General features: G+C 41.3%; 1 protein-coding gene across 5 annotated transcripts in view; it reads left to right on the top strand.

The window, feature by feature from the left end:
- Nucleotides 1–19,100, top strand: part of LOC310954189 (stromal membrane-associated protein 1-like) — a 122,380-nt gene extending 103,280 nt beyond the window's left edge. For 4 of the 5 annotated variants that reach the window (XM_083923539.1, XM_083923538.1, XM_083923536.1 and 1 more), the window contains 3 exons: nt 8,041–8,233; nt 11,482–11,705; nt 16,302–19,100. In XM_083923539.1, coding sequence (XP_083779665.1) covers nt 8,041–8,233; nt 11,482–11,705; nt 16,302–16,448 — 564 coding nt within the window. In that variant the 3' untranslated portion in view covers nt 16,449–19,100. The remainder of the gene's footprint in view (nt 1–8,040; nt 8,234–11,481; nt 11,706–16,301) is intronic. The other variant, XM_083923537.1, reaches the window with a different exon arrangement.
- The last annotated feature ends 803 nt before the right edge of the window (nt 19,101–19,903 follow it).

Raw genomic sequence — 19,903 nt, 5'->3', positions numbered from 1 at the left:
ATGGGGAAATATTTCCAAGTCTAGGTGCACAAAGCTGGGAGAGACACATCCAAACAGACTGATGGCTGTAATTAAAGCAAAAGGAGCCTCCACAAAGGATTACATCTGGGTAATCATCACTTTTCCAACCCTGCTATTACTTTTCAGAAATTTAGAAAAAAAAACTCACTGCAATGTTGTACAGCAAAATATGTAAATCACACTGGAATTTTGTTTTTATGTGTTATCATTTCAAGCTGTAAATAAAAAAAAAGTGACTATTTCAAAAGGTTATCATGACTTTCTATAGGCACTGTATAGTAATTGGTTATTGTCTTAACCAAAACTTAAGGTTTAATGAGGGACAATGAGTCCAGTCAACAAACCTCTGTGCCACTAATGTCTGCTGCTCTTGTGTATTTTTGTCTAAACCCATAGAAGATAGCAACATGAGGCCACGCCCCCATTCGAGTGAAAACAAACTGCCTGCTTTGAATGGCGGTAAATTCAATTTTATTTTTTATAAACGGAGTATTTATTTTTATAAACTGAGTATTCACTCCTGTTTTTTCGTATGAGCACCCATAGAAAACTGAGGTCTTCTCCTTTGCTTTCACCAGAAAGGGGGTGCAGCCTTTTACGTGACGTAGGGTTACTCTCCTCCATCAGACCAACACATAGCAAGTGTCCCAGTGCTCAGCATGGCTTCTGTTGTGTTAACATGAAAATTGAATTGAGGTAGAAACTGTTGTGCAATTGCATTGTGTTTGGGGACTAGGCATGATGAAACAGAAGTGGAAAAGGAACAAGAAATAACCTAGGGTGAGAGAAAGAAAGAGAGAGTAGGGAGGAGGATAAGAGAGGAGTGGATTGTTAGAGGGAGAATGAAGTAAGAAAAAAAAGGAAGAAATGCAGTTTATCGCTGAAGGTAGAGAGGGATGAGGTAATGGACTAACCAGCAATTGATTTCTTCCCCCTTGTTCTTCCTTCTATTTTGTCTTTCGTTCCCTTCTTTCCATCTTGTTCCTGGCACTCCCTTTCTTGAATTCAGATATCCGAGGCAAGCTTTGTTTTCAGTAAATTAGCCAAAATCCTTCAACACACACACACACACACACACACACACACACACACACACACACACACACACACACACACACACACACACACACACACAGACACAGAGCCTAGAGTGGATTTAAAGCCACAGATGGTCTATCAGAGGGGAGTTTATGAGTATTTCAAGCAGTGATGGAAAACCATAGGGAGAAGAGGGAAAAGGTGTGTGTGTGTGTGTGTGTGTGTGTGTGTGTGTGTGTGTGTGTGTGTGTGTGTGTGTGTTGTGTGTGTGTGTGTGTGTGTGTGTGTGTGTGTGTGTGTGTGTGTGTGTGTGTGTGTGTGTGTGTGTGTGTGTGTGTGTGTGTGTGTGTGTGTGTGTGTGTGTGTGTGTGTGTGTGTGTGTGTGTGCGCGTGTCTGTAGAGGTCTATGAATAGCGACAGTGAGGAAAAGGCTGTCAGAGTGGTAATTCAGAGCTGTGGCTGCACCCATCAACACCAACATTGGCTGAGAATAATGGAGCCTTGTTGAAGAGGCTTTCTATTACACAATGTGCTGCTAGGAGCCCCTCAACACATCACACAGTATGTGGATGCTGTGTGTGTGTGACTGACAGTGTGAGAAAGACAAAGAAAAGGATGGATGCACATGTGACATAGTCTGTTTGAATTTCCCTTCCTCTAGGAGTGAGGTTAGACTGATGTATCACTGCATTTTACATTGTGTGCCACCAGTTTGGCAAGAAATCAACAGGACGGCTTCACTGTTCTTTCAAAGCAAATTGAGCTAATGCTCCTGGAGTGTCTGGCAGTCACAGGCGGTGGAAGATGTGAAAGGCCGATGAAAAACGTTTACACTTCAGCAACTGCATTTGTTCTAAAAGGACCTTCATTTGAAGAAACACATGCACTAGAAGCAGCCTGAGTAAACGGCTACTAAACATCTCTACTGTCTCGTTTGCTACACACTAACTGCTCTGACAGTGTTATATTGATGTTTTCAAAGATGGCTAGAGACAAGCCTGCCTGTGACTCTGATAAGGCATTTTGATCGACCATATGTAGGGTTTAACACTAACTTTTAAAAGTGCTTTCCAGGCTGGCAGCCAGGCATCAGCTTGTCATTTTTAAGTCACCTTATAATTTGAGCAATTAAGATAACATGTAGTTGTATGCCAGCGTAAAACTAAATGTGACACAAAAGGCCCAAAATCAGTAAATTTCCTTCCATCTGGTTCTTGACAGCGTTGTAAGGTTCTGGTTTTGACTGTAACAGTAACAGAGATAAGCTCCTGATTTGTGTCGATATCAAAGGAAAAAACATTAATGTAATATTTTGTTATTAATCAATACACAGGATGTCTACTAGTGGTTCCTGAACTTCTTCTTTTGTGACCCTTTGGAAGCCATAAGTACCTTGCAAGCGATCGATGCACCAACGCGGACTCAAATTGCTGGATGAGTTACAGTGCTGTGAAATAGTATTTGCCCCCTTACATATTTCTTCTGTTCTTGCTTATTTATCACACTTACATGTTTTGGATCATCAAAGTAATTTTAATATCAGACAAAGATAGCCTGAGTAAATACAAAATGCTTTTTTTAAATGATGATTTCATTTATTAAACGCGCAGCCCGTAACATTTTTTTGATCATATTCACTAAAACCGACACTATGCTCCGATTTCAACGGTTTAAACGTGCACCTAGAGCTTATTGTTTGTTTTTCAAAAATCCACTGGGCCCTTATCATCGTGTCCACTCAGCGCAGGGCTGTGTGAGAGCTGACTGTCAGTCACAGTTCGTGCACACGCCACAGATCCCCCCTCGCGCATGTTACAATATCCCATGCACACGCCTTAAGCTAGGCATACGCTAAATGATGTTAGCAGTTGCTATCTTTGAGTAAGTTAGCCAGCCTACCTCTGTGTAGTGTGTACTCCGTGCTGTTTATCGATGAGAGAAGAGACGGGCGCGGGAAAAAAGTTATCCAAACCAACCTGGCCCTATGTGATAAAGTAATTGCCCCCCTAAACCTAATAATTAACAACTGCAGTCAAGCGTTTGCGATAACTGGCAATGAGTCTTTCACATTGCTGTTGAGGAATTTTGGCCCACACTTGTTTGGAGGGTTTTGGAGCATGAACGGCCTGTTTAAGGTCACGTAACAGCATCTCAATCAGATTTAAGTCCGGACTTTGATCAAGCCACTCCAAAACCTTATTATTTTATTAGCCATTCAGAGGTGGACTTTTTATTGTGCCTCGGATCATTGTCCTGCTGCATACCCAAGTGCACTTAAGATTAAAGTCACAAACTGATGGCCGGACATTCTCCTTCAGGATTTTCTGGTACGGAGCAGAATTCATGGTTCCATCTATTACGGAAAGTGGTCCAGGTCCTGAAGCAGCAAAGCAGCCCCAGGACATCACACTACCACCATGTTTGACTGTTGCTATGACGTTCTTTTTCTGAAATTCTGTGTTAGTTTTACGCCATACGTAACAGGATGCGCACCTACTAAAAGTTCCACTTTTGAGTCGTCAGTCCAAAGAATATTTTCCCAAAAGTCTTGGGGATCATTAAGATGTTTTTTGGCTATTGTGTTCTTTTTGGTTAGCGGTGGTTTTGACCTTGGAACTCTCCCATGGATGCCATTTTTGCCCGTCTCTTACTTGAAGCAAGTGAGACCTGCAGTGCTTTAGATGTTAATATGGGTTCTTTTGTGACCACCTGGATGAGTCATCAATGCACTCTGACGTCATTTTGGTTGGCCGGCCAACCCTGGGAAGGTTCACCACTGTTCCGTGTTTTCTCCATTTGTGGATAATGGCTCCAGAAATGGCTTTGTAACCCTTTCCAGATCGATAGATGCCACTGACTTTGTTTATCACAGTTAATTTATGATTTAACAAGGGTGGGGGCAATTACTTTTTCACGTAGGTCCAGGCTGGTTGTATAGAAATTATCATATAAAAACTGCATTTTGTATTTACTGCGGTTTGTCCGATATTAAAATTTGTTTGATGATCTGAAACATGAAGTGTAACAAAAAACCAAGAACAGAATCTGAAGAGGGTGCATCGGTTTTCACAGCACTGTATCGCTGAAATTGGGGCCGATACTTTCAACTAAATTCTTTATTTCTATAATTTATTATTTTAATAATACATAAAATCATATCAACGTGTGTATTTGTTACATTTAGTTTTTCAAAGAGAGGAAAGCAATGTTCAAGTCAAGCTCGTTGTTGCCTTCCACATAAAAGAATGATCCGAGTCACCTCCACACAGTGAGACACAGCTCAGTGTTTCCCCAACCTTTGCCTGAAATGAAGAAACTGAATTTTTATTTGCGTAATAAATGTACACTCGTACATTTTAGATCAACGTGAGAGTTTTTTCTGAGTTTTGCTGTCATTAACCGTCTCGCTCATTCCTCTCCTATCCCTCTCTCTTCTTCACAGGCTTTGCACAGACCATAGTCTGACAAAAGGCGCATCACAGTGCTGAGCAGAGAGACAGCATTCAAACACTCAGCAGTCTGCAGCTGACAGATGTGTGTAATGTAACACAGACCTGCTGATGGTCATTCAACCCTCCGTGGACCCATTCATATGGTCAGCTGTTTGTTACAGTCAGTAGAGACTGCAGTCTGCAGTGTAGTCCATACACATCACTGATAAAACAGAATTACAAAGTAACGTGATATCATGATCAAAGAAAGCGAATCTCTGTCTCTCCAAGTACTTCCTTTATATTCACACAACTTGTAATGGCCTGTGCCAGCTGTGAGTAGGCCATCAACCTAAGGAAAAAAACTGCAGCTTCTAAATGAAACACTATTATGGGATCAGTACTCGGTATCGACCAATACCCAGAACCAGGCTATTCGTATCAGGACAGAAGCACTGCTGTTTCTGGATTCTTCACAAATTATTCACTCTAGATTTGGTCTCAGAGAAAAACATCTGCCTGCTATCTAGCTGCTAACTGCTCCACTGTGCTCATCAGCTAGTGTCTGCTGTTTGGTGGTGGGCAGGTAGTGTACATGGAGTTTTCAGTCAGGGTATAACAGTTACAGTACACTTGCCAGGTGGCCATTGGCAACCATTTTGAGAAATTGGCAACCAATTTTTGGCCTTCAGTTGCCATCAGTGGTAGCGTATTTTAAAATAAGGATGACCAAACGTGCACCCCACACTAAATACATTTTGTTGTTGCATTATTATATGTGCTATTTAAATATAGCTGTTATAGTCAGAACCAATGCAGGTGCTTTTACTCACTTGTGCATAGATATTTTATTTTGATGACTATGACATAGCAAATGAAGTTGTTTGACTTTGGGGTGAAGAGTTCAACTAACCTAACAAATGTGCAAATTTATTCAGCCAGATGAACCTGAACAAAAAACAAAAACAATCTTTTATGTCCCATATGATTATTAGGCTGACTTCATGGCAACCATACCCTCAGGTTCGGCAACCAAAAGTTCATGCCTTGCAAACACTTTTAAAAGTCAGCGTTGAGTTCTGTTTGGATTGTATAGTTTATAGAGCTGCCCATCTTTCCTCTTCAGCTCCCTTTATTCCGTCATCTTTCTCTGTCTTTGTATTCAGCCTTCAGTCACTCTCTCCTTCCTCTTTATAAGTCTCCCTTCTTACCTACCTTCTACTAACTTCCTCTGTCGCCACTTTTCTTCTCCATTCTTCCCTCCACCCTGTCTCCTCCTTTTCTTTCGCTATCTTCTTTTGCCACCTTCCTTCCCTCCTCCAGTCAAGGAAGTCAGCAGAGAGAGACAGAGGGGAGCAGCACTGCCTGCTAAGCAGTTGAGCACAATACACTCGCAAAGCTCCCTTTGTGTGTGTGTGTGTGTGTGTGTGTGTGTGTGTGTGTGTGTGTGTGTGTGTGTGTGTGTGTGTGTGTGTGTGTGTGTGTGTGTGTGTGTGTGTGTGTGTGTGTGTGTGTGTGTGTGTGTGTGTGTGTGTGTGTGTGTGTGTGTGTGTGTGTGTGTGTGTGTGTGTGTGTGTGTGTGTGTGTGTGTGTGTGTGTGTGTGTGTGTGTGTGTGTTTCAGAAACCACTGTTTATCACACTGTCTCCTTATCTTATTCATGAAGTCCAGCTGACTATCGCCTCCCCTTTTCACTCTCCATTCACACACACACACACACACACACACACACACACACACACACACACACACACACACACACCTGTGCAGAGCTCTTAAGCAGGTGCTACTTTTCTGGCAGCTCCATCCATTAGACATAATGGGTGTGTGCCTGAAAGGTTTAAAAAAAAAAAAAAAAATGAAAGGTGCATGTGAGTGAGACTGTGTGTATGTGTGTGTGTTTCCTGTCTGCAACTGTTAATGTCTGCCTCTCTTTGCAGCGGCCTAATTAATGTCTCACTTCCAGTGACAATGCTTCCCCTCTATTGTCGCCTCCGTTCTTCTCTTTCCTGTCCTTTATTCAGCGCTTGCTCTTCCCCCTTTATTTTTATCTAGCCTCTTCCCTTCTCCTCTCTCCTGTTTTCCTGTCTCGTCTCATCTTTTCTCGCCCTGATATATACAGTAAACATGAGTTAATATACTGCTAGTTTGTATGCACAGTTATTATATTGTTACCTATTCGGGATTCAATATGTACCTTTTGGTTCTGTTTTAAGTACACAATTTGTGTGTAAGAATAGAAATAGTGAAACGTAGAGCAGCAGAGTGGTGAAAATCACGACTGTTGTATTCTTGGAATTAGTGCTGTGCAATTTGTTCATCGTGATGAATTAATAAGAGATGTTAGAGTTTAGGTAAGCAAATTATCGAGTAATTCATTAATCGATAGTTGTTTCAACTTATTGATCGATTAACTGATAAGCGGCAATTCCTCTGAGAAGCTGAATTTCCCTCTGAATAGCTAAACTGTAGAGACCTTTATAATGAAATTCCATTGCTAGGCAATAGCCTTGGTACTTAACTTCCTGTCAGTTGATGTCGTTCACATTCACTGTATCAGGAATCAAACTTGGACATATTTATAATGTTTATGTTTACAACTGTGAAAAGGTCTATACACAACATCAAATGCAAATCATATTCCTTAATATTCCTTAGGACTTGAGGGCAGGGAATGACATTTTGGTAGCATACCAGACATATTCTGAATAGAAAGTATCAAAATATTACACAGGCTGCTTAACATGAAAATAAATTGGGCATTCTCTCATCTGCAACATTGGAAACATTAAAAAAAAAAAAAAGATTCCTGATTAGAAGAATACAATACTATGCCAGTGAGGCCGTATGCCTCAGTGACATGCTCTCTGTGAGTAGTACTGCTGTCATTACCTGCCAGTCCGGTTCAACGTAGTGGCATGTAACTGTGATGTAGCTTTCTGTAGTCAAGAAGGTTCAACAGTCTTGCAAGTTGTGTTCTAGAGGGGGATATTGTACCCTGGCTTGATGAACTTTATTATCCCTGTCCGTCAACGACATTTATGGTCAGCATGTCTGTAGTAACCATGTTACATACCCGCTGGGTAATGCACTCTGCTTTCGTGAAGTCACATACCCTTCGTCCCAACGCTGTGGTGATAGTAGGCTGAGAACCACTCGCTGCTTGTAGCATGGCTGAACTGGCGAATTTAGGTGGTAATTCAACAAAGTTGGAGTTGCTGTACTTCAAAATACTTCCACATATTGTGCATTTGGCATCTTTTTCATCATTGATTGATTCATCAATAATCAATTGATTATTTGCATCCCTAGTAGAGTTAGTATCAATAGTACATTGAACTGGAAGCTTGTAAAAAACAAGACATCTACAGTAACTAGTATGATCAAATATACTACATGAATATTAAAAATGAATCATCCCCACTATTGACGTATGCAACTTAAGCAATTATATTATACCCAATATACATTTGATGATGATGATTGTGTGAAACTATGCATCTTTTTCATGTCATTTTTCTTCATCCCTCCTCCTTTATCTGTCTCCACAGTCTGGTTCCAGTACAGCACCTCCACGGGCGGACCCCTCCACCTCCTCCTCTCCCTCCTCCTCTACCTCCACCACTACTACCACGAAGGCGGAGGAGAAGAAGCTTTTATCTAAGGACTCCATCCTGTCTCTGTATGGCAGCAGCTCAGTGGCCAGTCAGCCGCAGAGCCAGCAACAGCCTGTTCCAGGACAAGGTAACACGCACGTAGCCTTTTTATTAACCCTTTGTTATCCATAGCTAGTCAATTGAGCAGCGTCTTAAATTTATATCCAGGAGCTTATGAGCTAAAATGTTTTCACCCAAAGTCATTTACAGCAGTTTATTTCAGCTCATAAGCATGTGCTTCTTGAATCTGTTCAACTGCAGGAAATAATCTTAACAGGCAAAGGCCTATGGGTCCACTGTTGGCATTTCCGCTGCTCATTCAAAGCTATGAATATGACTGCTAAAGCTACAGTGTGCAACAAACCTCAACAACAGATTGCCTCTTCGTTTTGGCATCTTTCAGCTCAGTGTTTTTGGTTTTACGACCACAACTTCACCATTTTGGTTCACTCACCACTCTCACCAACCTGAGCAGCAGGCAACTATTTGGAGCAAAACAAACCACGCTATACTAGGAGACAAATTTAGCGACTAGCTGTTAAATATAGTGGAGCATTTAGTAGCTAAAGAGACAGATATTTTCCTCAAGAGTTGGTGGAGACCGAAACAGGTCTGGTATAGATTTGCTACCACATTCTACATAAGAGGATGAAATTTCAAATGTTAGTTCGTTATAGCTTGTTGCACTTCCCACCATGTGGCCAAAACATAATTTAAGGCAGGTTTTAAGGCAGCGTCATTGCATATAAAGCCCTGGGAGGTGTTGAGTGAGGTAAACACATGAGTTGAAAATGTTACAACAGGAGTGAAAAGTTAGTGGTTATCCCGAGGCATTATGTCTCCATTTCATGTATGCACAGAGAAAAGAGCCAGGAGCTACACTGGAGGAAAATAGCAGAAACAAGTGGAGTTGTGGGTGAGTTTGTAGTTCATTCAGAGGCTAGGATTTCAAACAAAGCTTTGCTAGCTAGCCACAGCTATTCTCTGTATAGCCGGTACATCAGCTGTTTGGTGAACCAACACTCCAGTGGGCAAATTTGTGTAAATAGCATGCAAATAATTTACATACCCAGAGTGAAAATGTAGAAGACTGGTTCCCTACCTTTCTCTCAGGTGGATTGTTTTGACTAAATCATTTTTTACTAAAGAAGATGTGAGAGAAAGATCTGGAAAATAAACCAAGTAATATATAGCAGATATGCAGTATGTTTTTACAATAGCTGACATATATTTGAATTCAAGGACAGGCAGGTCAAACCACTTATATGTGCTTTATATGTAGAATGAAAACAAACACTATACACATATAATGCCTCATGTGGGGGAAAACAGTAAGCAGAAGAGCATACACTCAGACGGAGGTGTTAGTACACATAGAGACACACACCTACACACTTTCACACATAAATCAGAGGAAAAGATGCATCATAAAAATGGAGGAGATTGAAGGCAGATGAAAGGTCAGCGCGCTCAAAAGCAGGCAGGTCCATTTACCGGAGCTCCACTGCTGCAGTAAAAATAGAGACGTGTCTGCAGATTCACACTCATCTCACAGTTATTATGTGTAAAGACTGAAGTGCTGAGACTGTAGTGCCAAGACTGGGCACGTGTGTGTATGTAGGTGGTTGTTCATAATGTACATGATACGCTACATCAACCGGCGCATGTTTGGATTGTGTGGGAAAACATTAGCGCTACATGTTTTCTGAACGGTGGAAGCTAGTAGGCAGCAGATTTGGCCAGAAGGCACATGTGCATATTGATTATATTGCTGCATGATGACACTGACGTACAGAGGATTAGGAATGGAAATCAGGATGGAAGGGCTTTCTGCTGCCTTATTGTCCTCTCTCAATCCAAATAGAGGCTCATGGAGATCAAAGCCAGGAGCACTCGCCAGGCTAATGCCTCAAATCACTGACTTCATCCTGTGTTTGCTTGTGTGTGCATGGACATAGTAGGATGGATGAGTCCCTAATTGCAGCTAATAACAAAATGATCACAATGTTACATACATGGAAGTTACATGATAATACAAACAGTCATGGATCCTTTACTGATTTCCACTTTGAACCTGTACCACTTGAGGATTGTTATGAACTGTGCTAAAAGGAGGCTATAGTATTAGGTGGAAGGCTCGAACATTTTGAAATCAGTAATATCAGAGGATATTGTTTCCTTCCACTAAGTAAAGATACTGATAAATTTGTGTCTCATTCTGCCACTTATCACACATTCCCTCATGCAGAGCTGATGGGCAAACAGACAGGTTGGTGATCTGTTTTTATGAAAACATGATGCTCTGCAGTGTGAGAATAATCTTCAGAGGTTACAATTGTTAAGATATGAGTCCTGGGTGAAGTGCATTTTAACAACACAGATCCTCAATTTGCCACATTAAAGGCTAACTTTGATGCCAAAGGCATTGCATTTTGGATTCTTCACAATAAAAGCCACTCCGGTTTTCACCAGTTGAATGCTTTTATTGTGAAGCAGCGGTGGGAAATGTTCCGTTTGTGTCAGGAGTGGGAAGAACAAACAGACCTCTTTTAAAAGGACAAAAGCAGAACATTAACATTGAACTACATGCTGCAGCGTTTCCTATTAATGCCAGAATTTGAATATCGCTGGGATGACAGACTCAGACGTACATTGGTGCCAAATGAGGGGTCTGAAAATAGCACTCACCATCCGCCCAATGTGGATTTATTGTTGGCAGTGGCATTTAAAAGTGTCAGGCCAACCAGTAAAGTTAATGATTTGATAGCACTACACATCTGAAATTCACTCACCCCTGCTGTGTGAAAGAAACAATATTGGCCTTAGAACCTTATTGCTATGAATGCTTTAAATACATTTCTATTTGAATAAGGAGAGTGAAGAGAAAACATTGACATTTATATTAATAAGATAAAAACTGATTATTAACCTTGAACTACATGCTGCCTGTGAATTCCCAAATTTGAATCCAGCTGGAATGGCGGCACCTGCCACTGACAACGAAACCTATTATACAGATAGCTACACTGTTATAACATTGAATGGCTGTTGCAGAAAAAATGCAGACCATAAATAGTAATATAAATAGACCATAAAACTGGGGAACAGTGAAATTGTAGACTTTTAACACCCAAACCCATCAAGGAATTTTTTTTCAGTTAACTACAAAGTATTTGCTCTTTAGATTAATTATTGTCCCTACATCTTGTAGGGAATCAAAGGAAAGCTGGATTCTGGAAATCTGTTAATTTACTTCAACACAGCTTGTTGAGTTAAAAACAGGCTCGGCAGTAGGAAAGTTAACATGTAGAACTCTGCGTGTGTGTTTCGCTCCAGCAGGAATGTACGGACAGCCTCAGATGCAGTTCACTCCGCAGGGTTTCGCCCCAGGGATGGGCGGAGCCGTCCCACCCACCACCATGATGGGCGGAGGGGCCATGATGCCAAGCATGGCTCTGCCAAACGGTGGATACATTGGCATGCAGCAGCAGGGCGTGATGCCAGCCAACCAAGGACAGAACATGTACAGCATGCAGCAAGGACAGTGGAACACGAGCCAGGTAACACTCAGGACTTATACATGTATCATATCCATCGAAAACACACTCAGAAAGTTGGTACTTTATTAAATGTTATGGTTACGATGAACTCTTTTTAACATTTAGCTGATTGTAATTACACTCAACTTTCTCTGCACATTCATCTTTTATGCAGCACACTTACATGTTTAATGTAGTTCTAGTAACCTACACCACCTGTCAAAGGGTTTCATTATCCTGGTCCTAAAAGTGAATCTGTGGTCTTAGATGATTGTCTGCTCCCTGTTCAAAGCCCGGTGCAGTAATGACCTAGGCCCTTCAGTGTCTCTAAAAGTGCAAGAAGAATGGCTTTAATTAACTATTCAATCTGTTTATAACCAAGGTCATTCTATAAAAAAATAATGGATTTTTTTTTCTTAAATTCTGTCAAGTCCTCTTGTCCCTTTGTCCATAATTCCAGCCCAGTACCATGAAATGATTATAGAGTAACATTTGGAGGCGTTCTCTGATGCAGTGGGAATCAAAGTCATTTAAAAACATATAAGTAGCTGGGAGTGGCACGTGACCGGATGGGGTAAAATGTGTAGTATAATAAATTCCGTTATACAGTTTTTGACTCTCAGCAGCAACAAGCAGGCACAATAACACACCTGAGTGTATTTACAGAGTGAACTAGCTGTGTTCTAGTTCCAGCAGGTCAAGCTGTTCTGTCCTTGTTTTATCTTCCTGGTCTCTTATGACCCACTTACACCCACTGTAAGGGAAGCAAAGCTGCCGAATGAGCCTTTATTTGGCTTGGAGCTGATTTTGCCTTAGTCAGAAGGATCACGTGTGTGGTGGAAAATGGGTATTACCTTTCATAACTTTCAATTCATCCCAGTTTTTGAAGGAAACTCATTCATATGTAGATAACATTTTATTTATCACACAAAATCACACATTTGTCTCAGAGGGTTTAAAGTGAATCTGTACTGCTAATAAGGGATTTAATTAAACAAGACAATTATTAAATACCAGCTTATTTAAAGCTAATCTCTATAAACAAATTCTGCATGGATTTAGAATCTGTAGGCTACAGGACAAGTTCTCGGTATTGGAGTGGTTTCTGTTCTTATTCAGAGTAGCATTGACCAATCATATTTGAGCAGCCTTTGGTTGCATGCAATGAAACAGTCCATGTGGAGAGCAAAAGAGGCAGAAAGCATTGGCTGGAATGTAATCTCGGAACCCATCGACTACTATCTGACAACAATTTAAGCTTTTCATTATCTGTTTGTTATTATTTACCTGCATTAATATGCAGATATATGTTCATAGAGATGCCATCTCTCAACTTCATTCTCATGTCTCATGTTAATTGGTCCGTAAACAGTGGTCGCTGCTCAGAAGAGGAAGCTCAGATATCTGCTGACTATACAGGAAAGCTTGAAATATTGTTGTAGCATAATTACAATTGACATGTTTTGGGCCTCAAAACACAGGACAAACCCATTCTTTCCCTCTTCATGGTCATGCAGAAGTTCTGTTTCTGGACATATATGGCATGTTCACCTCTTGGAACGCACATTGAGACATTGTGCATCTTTACATAAGCAAGATTCACTGTATATCTTGTTATATAGACATGACACGGCTCTTTTGTTACTCTTTTCTGTGATATAAGCATGACACTGCTTCATTCACTCAAAAATCTCGTGGTACGTATGACTACAGTGGAGATCACAATTTGAGAAAAAGTATTACAAAGTATTAATAATTGATTAATTCTGAAATAGTTTTTTTTTTATTGTTAATATTTTGATAAGAGTATCCACTGTGGCTCTGCCACTGCTGTACACGCAAAATTAGAGAACAGTGTTCAATTTGTCAGAAGAGCAGATTTCAACAATGTCAAAAATGAACAGGAAGTGTAGAGGCCACAGCTTTGAATGACTTTAGCAGATCTGCGCCCACAGGACATCACTGGTTTCTCACTCTGCTCTGGTTTGATCTTGGTCCATTCTGACTCAGTCTCTTCCACAGTTCACTAACTGTAGTGGGTTTCTTAGACATTATTTTGTCACCAAGGATTTCCCAGAGATTCTCTATGGGGTTTAGATCTGGACTCTGGGCTGGCCATTTCATTGTTTCAATACTCTTGGCTTCAAGAAACTGCTTAACTAATTTTGCAGTAACGGGGCATTGTCTTACATGAGAATTGCAGCTGATTGGGAGACAACTGCAGTGAATGTGTTGAATTTTGCTGAATGAGGTTCACATAAACATTTGCATTCACCTGCCATGGAGCTGTACAAGAGGCCCAACTCCTGCTGCAGAAAACATCCTCCAAACCATGACACTTCCTCCTCCAAATTTAACTGACTTCTTTACACACTTTGGGTTCAGTCCTATGCCGGACATAATGTTTCCCATCAGACACAAATAAACTGAACATGCTCTCAACACTGAAGTCACTCTGGACCAGTTCTCCTCTGTCCACACAACATGCTCCTCAGCAAAGGCAAGTTCAGCCTTTTTTTATTCTTTCTGCTGATGAGAGGTTTGGTCACTGCAGAGTGGGCTTTCAATCCAAATTGTCTTAAACTATGAGACACTGTTTGCAGAGACAGATACTTGCCCTGTCCAGCACTGAACTGGTGAGCAACTCCAGCTGCACTGTTGAACCGATTGAGAGTCTTCTCATCATCCTGTCCTCTCGCGCACTTGTTTTACGTGGACGATCGTCCTTTTTGAGGGACTTTAATTAATCTGTGTCCTTGTTAAGTTTCAATATTCTTGAAATAACAGACTGTGAACGCCCAAACCTCTCTCTGATGGTTGAGAGGGTCATCCCTTTTGGCCTTCACCTGGACAACCTGCTGTCTCAGTGTTTCATTCTCCTTAGAGCAGCTGCCACCTTACAAAGTAACCAGGAGAGCTGCAGATAAATAGGGTGTGTCCAACAATGAAGTCAATTGGGTCACATTAACACCAACAACTGGGAGGGATCTGAAAGTGTTCTATAATTTTGCTCATGTTTTTTTTTTCACAAAATAGTACAGCAGTGGTATAGCCACAGATGATATTCTGTCAAATTTTGAACACTAAAAAATAACAGTATTTAAGAATAATCAATAATGAAGAATTAATACTTTGTCTAATTTTGATCTCCACTGTATATAAAAACAATTTCTAACCCATGATCACATTTTAAAGGGCCCCTGATTTCTGACACTGAGCTGATTATTAATTAGTCTGTCCGTAAGCATCAAAAGAGGAATGCAATCAGATGTTATATAGTGAGAACTGTACCTTATATGGAAACTCGTTTTTTGATGCATTATCCTCCTGTGAGCTGTCTGATGAGGTGGCAACTGTGAAAGAAACATATCTAAAAACACTAACCCATTTTCAGCCTATTTAAGGTGGCATATTCTTGGTTCATCACCTAGAAGTATCTCTTGCTACTGTCACAGCACTTTTTTGTAGGATCTTTGAAAAAGGGCAAAAGGGAGAAAAACGTCAAACATAGAAATATTGAAGAAATTGTATTATCAAACTATTACTATGAAATTAGTATTAGATTTTTTAAAAACTGGTCAGCCAGCCACATGACCCAATCCATATTCCTTTAAGTGTTTTGAATAAAAGTTCACAAAATGAAGACTCTTACCAACAGGGTTTAAATGAACAACAATGGTTTTATTGCGTGATGAAAATAACAGGTTTTGAGATTTAAAAAGAATACCCTGTTCTTTTTCATCTTTACTCACCGCCACAGGCAGTGCTTAACACTGACTCTAGCAGTCACCCAGGATTCATGGAACCCTAGTTACATTCGTAACTTTCGTTTTAATAACAGATTTGATCTATAAATTATTTAATGTGCCCAGACCTGTTGACATAAGAACTTCCACCTGTACAGTATCTATACTGGATCAATACTGGGACTCTACACACCTGCCCAAGAGCTTCCCCTTCATAAGTCTTCTGCTCATACACACACCGTGTGTGGTTGCGCTTGGCAAACTGTTGTCAGCATCTTGACATCTAGGGAGGTTAATAAGAGATCATAAATCACCACTGACACACAAACACAGACACACACACACACACACACACACACACACACAGAGACACATACACACACACACACCTCACTGCATTTGAGCAGTCAAAGTGGGAGGTGGATGACTGTGTGTGCATATTGTTCAGGAAGAGGTAATGGAATGATGATTTGATGAACGAGCGCTTGGTTGCACGTATATCCGGGTTTGGCCGACACACATGCATCACCCCACACACACTACTACCTACACACACACTCACCCACAGCTCTCAGATGACCAGATGAGCGAGCAGCGCTGCACCAAAGCACATTTATAATAGATAAGGCAGAATGGAAGGAGGGCAAGCAGAGGTGGTGGATGGGGAGGCAGGAGGTGAACAGAGAAGTGGGGAGTGGTGGGAGGGCAAGGAGCAGCGCAAGGCAGAAGCCTTTAAGAGCTGAGGCGAAGGTAAAAAGTGAGAGATGTAGGAAGGAAACCCGCCTCTGCGACGACAATATCTGTCTATTTTAGCTCTGATGAATTCTAACACTGACTTCCCCCTTCTCTCTGCCTTTCCTTTCTCACTCAGATGACACAGCAGATGTCAGGCATGGCAGTGAGCGGTGGAGGGCCGGCGCCAACCACTTTTAGCCAATCAGGGTCCCCCGCGGCCGGCTGGCCCGCAGCTCCACCGGCGGCCTCCGGCCAGACCCTCAGCACTCAGCTGTGGAAGTGACGAGAAGGAGGAAGGGTGGGGGGAAAAGGCGGGCAGTCATATGGCAACAAAACAGCTAAATTTGCTCCTGATTCACCCGTCTTCTCAAATATATAAAAAAAAACGCACAGCGGGGGTAGTTTGGCTGCCCCTAAAACATCCCTTCTACCACCCCCAGAAACCCTACACCTTCACCATGATTCCTTTAAAAAGCCAAGATGACATCACGCTGGATGGAACAGAAACAACGTAGGAAAGACCAGCAGCAGTCGTTTCCTGTTATTCAGCTCTCCTGTTCCTTTTTGATTTTGTTTTGTTGTTGTTGTTGTCTGAAGAAAGAGACATAAACAGCAGAATTGACAGAAAAGAAGCTGCAATAACTCCAAGTGTCTATTATAGTAATATTATATCATTCCATTATTAAAATGGATAGTTAGTGAATAGTCCTTCGTAGATATGGCTATCTTGTGGTTGGTCTATGCTACCATGCCCTACCCCCTCTCTCTGCTGTGTATATTGTAACCCTTCCCTCCCTCTCCTCTCCACTCCTCTCCTCTCCCTCCCCCTCTCTGTAGGGCGAGCAGAGTCTCCTAGCAGATAGTCGTCTGAACAGTACTGTATTTACGTGATTATGATGTGAAGCTCCCACTTTTTCAGAGCCATAAGAGAGAGGTGGATGCTTCCGCTCTCAGTGACCTTGATTTTGGTTTGCGTTCTCTTCCCTGTGAAATACTCCACTGGGGAGATGATCTGGAAATGAGGTTCTCCAGTTTACTTTACAGCATCCCGAGGCATTTAGCATTCCTAAATGGGGTTTGACTGACATGGGTTTAAAGGTACAGTAGATGTTATTTTGCACACATTCACTGAGTGGTTGTCATGTAATCTGACCGTTCAAGAACTCTAAAACATTCAAACAGTGTCGCGTAACAACCACTGATCAGATCTACTGTACGTACAGTAAAGATCACATACACACACACACACACACACCTGTGGTTCCTCGCACACAGAGAATCTCGGCTCATTAGACTCTTAAGCTATTCAACTTAAACAACGGTTAGAGAAGGGAACTTCTCTACCTCACTGACAAACTGGGACATGGAGTCATTTCTCCCCATAAATGCAAACAGACTTTAACATCACTAACATTTATTTTCTTAAGATTAATTTACAAAACAGTTTTTTTTGAAAAACATTACCACCTGCAGGGCTGTCATTGGTCTAAACAAAACAGATGAGCCTACACAGTAAAGGGCCGACCAGATTCTCCATTTAAAAGAAATAATTTGACATTTTAGGATGCCCTTATTTGCTTTCTTGCTGAGAGGTTAGAAGATTGATACCAATCTTCTCTCTGTCTGCTCGGTATCAAGCTGGAGCCACGAGGCAACTAGCCTAGCTTAGCATAGACTGAAAGTGCAGTAACAGTACCAGCACCTCTAAAGCTCATTAATTGAATAAAAATATCCTTTTTGTGAATGTTGTAATAACTCAATTTTCACAGTGTAGCCATTTTACACACAGTATAAAAATACATTTTACAATGAACTGCCCTGCCCTTGTCGCAAGTAGACATTCTTTTGCTTAAAAAAGATCATTATAATGATCAAATTATGTTTATATACTCTTAGGAGTAGGAGGAGCTGTTAAAAAACAATTCAAAGAATTCCCTTTCAGTGTTCCTGGGCACCTCTGGCTGTCTCTGGTATCCACGCTCTGGTGTTTTGGAGAGTCAAAAATTAGCTGGTTTCAGTGGAACCTGCTCTTCGACCCAGCTAAGACTTTCCCTGTTGTTGAAATGAGCCATTTCCCCCTCCCTCCCTGAGGCAAAGCAATGCGCTACTGGAGTCACAGCAGTTCGTCTAAACTGCACTTTAAATAGAGCAGGTACTGTATCTCCAGCCGTGTCGTGGCTTAGTCACTCAGATGGTTGTCAGGGAACAGCAGAGATAAGTGAGCAGCCAGTTCACTCCGAACTCCAGGGGAGGATTTCCACAAGCCTTTTCTCTAAAAACTGGACCAGTGTGACACCCAACATGTTGCTCCCTTCATGTATGATGCTATATTGTTGTTGTGTGTTGAACAAGAGAAGCACAGTTAGTCTGAAACAAATAAACCTGGATGACCAATCAGAGGGTTAGATGAGGAGGAACAGGATGGGGCAGTGCTAGCAAGAGGGGACCTGTATGAAAACGCTGGATGGGTCCCATCTCCACTGTCCAGTCCTTGTTTATTGGGAGTAAGAACAGAAGAGCAGTAGAAATGAACAAACATACATACACACATACGCACAGTAAAGATCACACTGCCGAGCGCCGACGCAGAGATTCATGTCCATGTACACAGGGTCCCTCTGCCATGCAATAACTGGAGCACTCTGTTACACACACGGCTAATGTGAATGACACAAAAATATATTCAATAAATCGTATGTCCTCCAGGTTTATTTCCAATGTGTTTACATTTTCTTGTGCCTAGTACAGAGAAAAGTGGTTTCCGTGCATTAAAAAAAATGTCCAGGAATTTTTCTGTCTTCATCTTTGTCCAATGACTCTTTTAACTGTAACAATACTGTTTTTTGGGTTTTTTTTGGAATTGTGTTTGTTTGCTCCTTTTTTGTGTTCCAAGTTTTACAAGAGGGTCATTTGAAATAAAGGCTGTTGAATCCTGGATTTAATCCTGTTTTTATTTGCCGTGTTCACGTCATACACCTACACGGTGCCCTCTAAACTTCACTGATCGGGACAATACTAGCGTTAAAATACACTGAAGAAAACAGTTCCTTCACATTCCAGTTGTGAAACAAGCAGCCTGTCTGATGTTCTCTTTCCTGTCTACTCAATTTATTCATCCGCTGGCAAGTGCGTTTACTTGTGAGGTGAGTTTTCTTTGTTGTCGCCTCGTAGACTCTACATTATTGATGGCAGCTTGTCAAGAGGAACATCACTTGTAACTTTACGCGGGCCGCTTCCAAACCCGATCACATGCTCCACATACTGAATGAGAGTACGGCAAAGGTCGTTCCATTTCATTTCATTATGATCAGTTCAGGGTGATGTAAAGGAGAGTTACATAGCATTTATGCATCAATAAATCATTAACACATTACCTTGAGACAATGTGATTAATTGAAACAAAGACGAGAGCTGGGTAATCTAGCTGCTTCTGTCGGGCACTGATTGGCATTTTACAGGTAAGAAGACATGGAGAGGGTGCTGCTGTTATTCCAGAACAAACAGCCCTTTTGGCAGATGATTAAAGGAATGACAAGCTGATGCAAAAATAAATTCCTTCCAACACAGTAATTTGCTCAGTGAGATGTTTAAAGGGGAAATGAGATGTGATGAGAAGAAAAAAAGTAATTCCCAGAAGGGGATCATCCATGTTCTCAGGGTCCTATATCTCTTAATATAAACTAACAGTGTACGAGATTGGTAAGGGCTACCTTTGCAGGGATATGAGTGTTTTAAATC

This window comes from Echiichthys vipera, assembly GCF_963691815.1.
Source record: "Echiichthys vipera genome assembly, chromosome: 11".
In the NCBI taxonomy this organism is placed as follows: domain Eukaryota; kingdom Metazoa; phylum Chordata; class Actinopteri; order Perciformes; family Trachinidae; genus Echiichthys; species Echiichthys vipera.
This window is presented reverse-complemented; position numbering and strand designations above follow the sequence as displayed.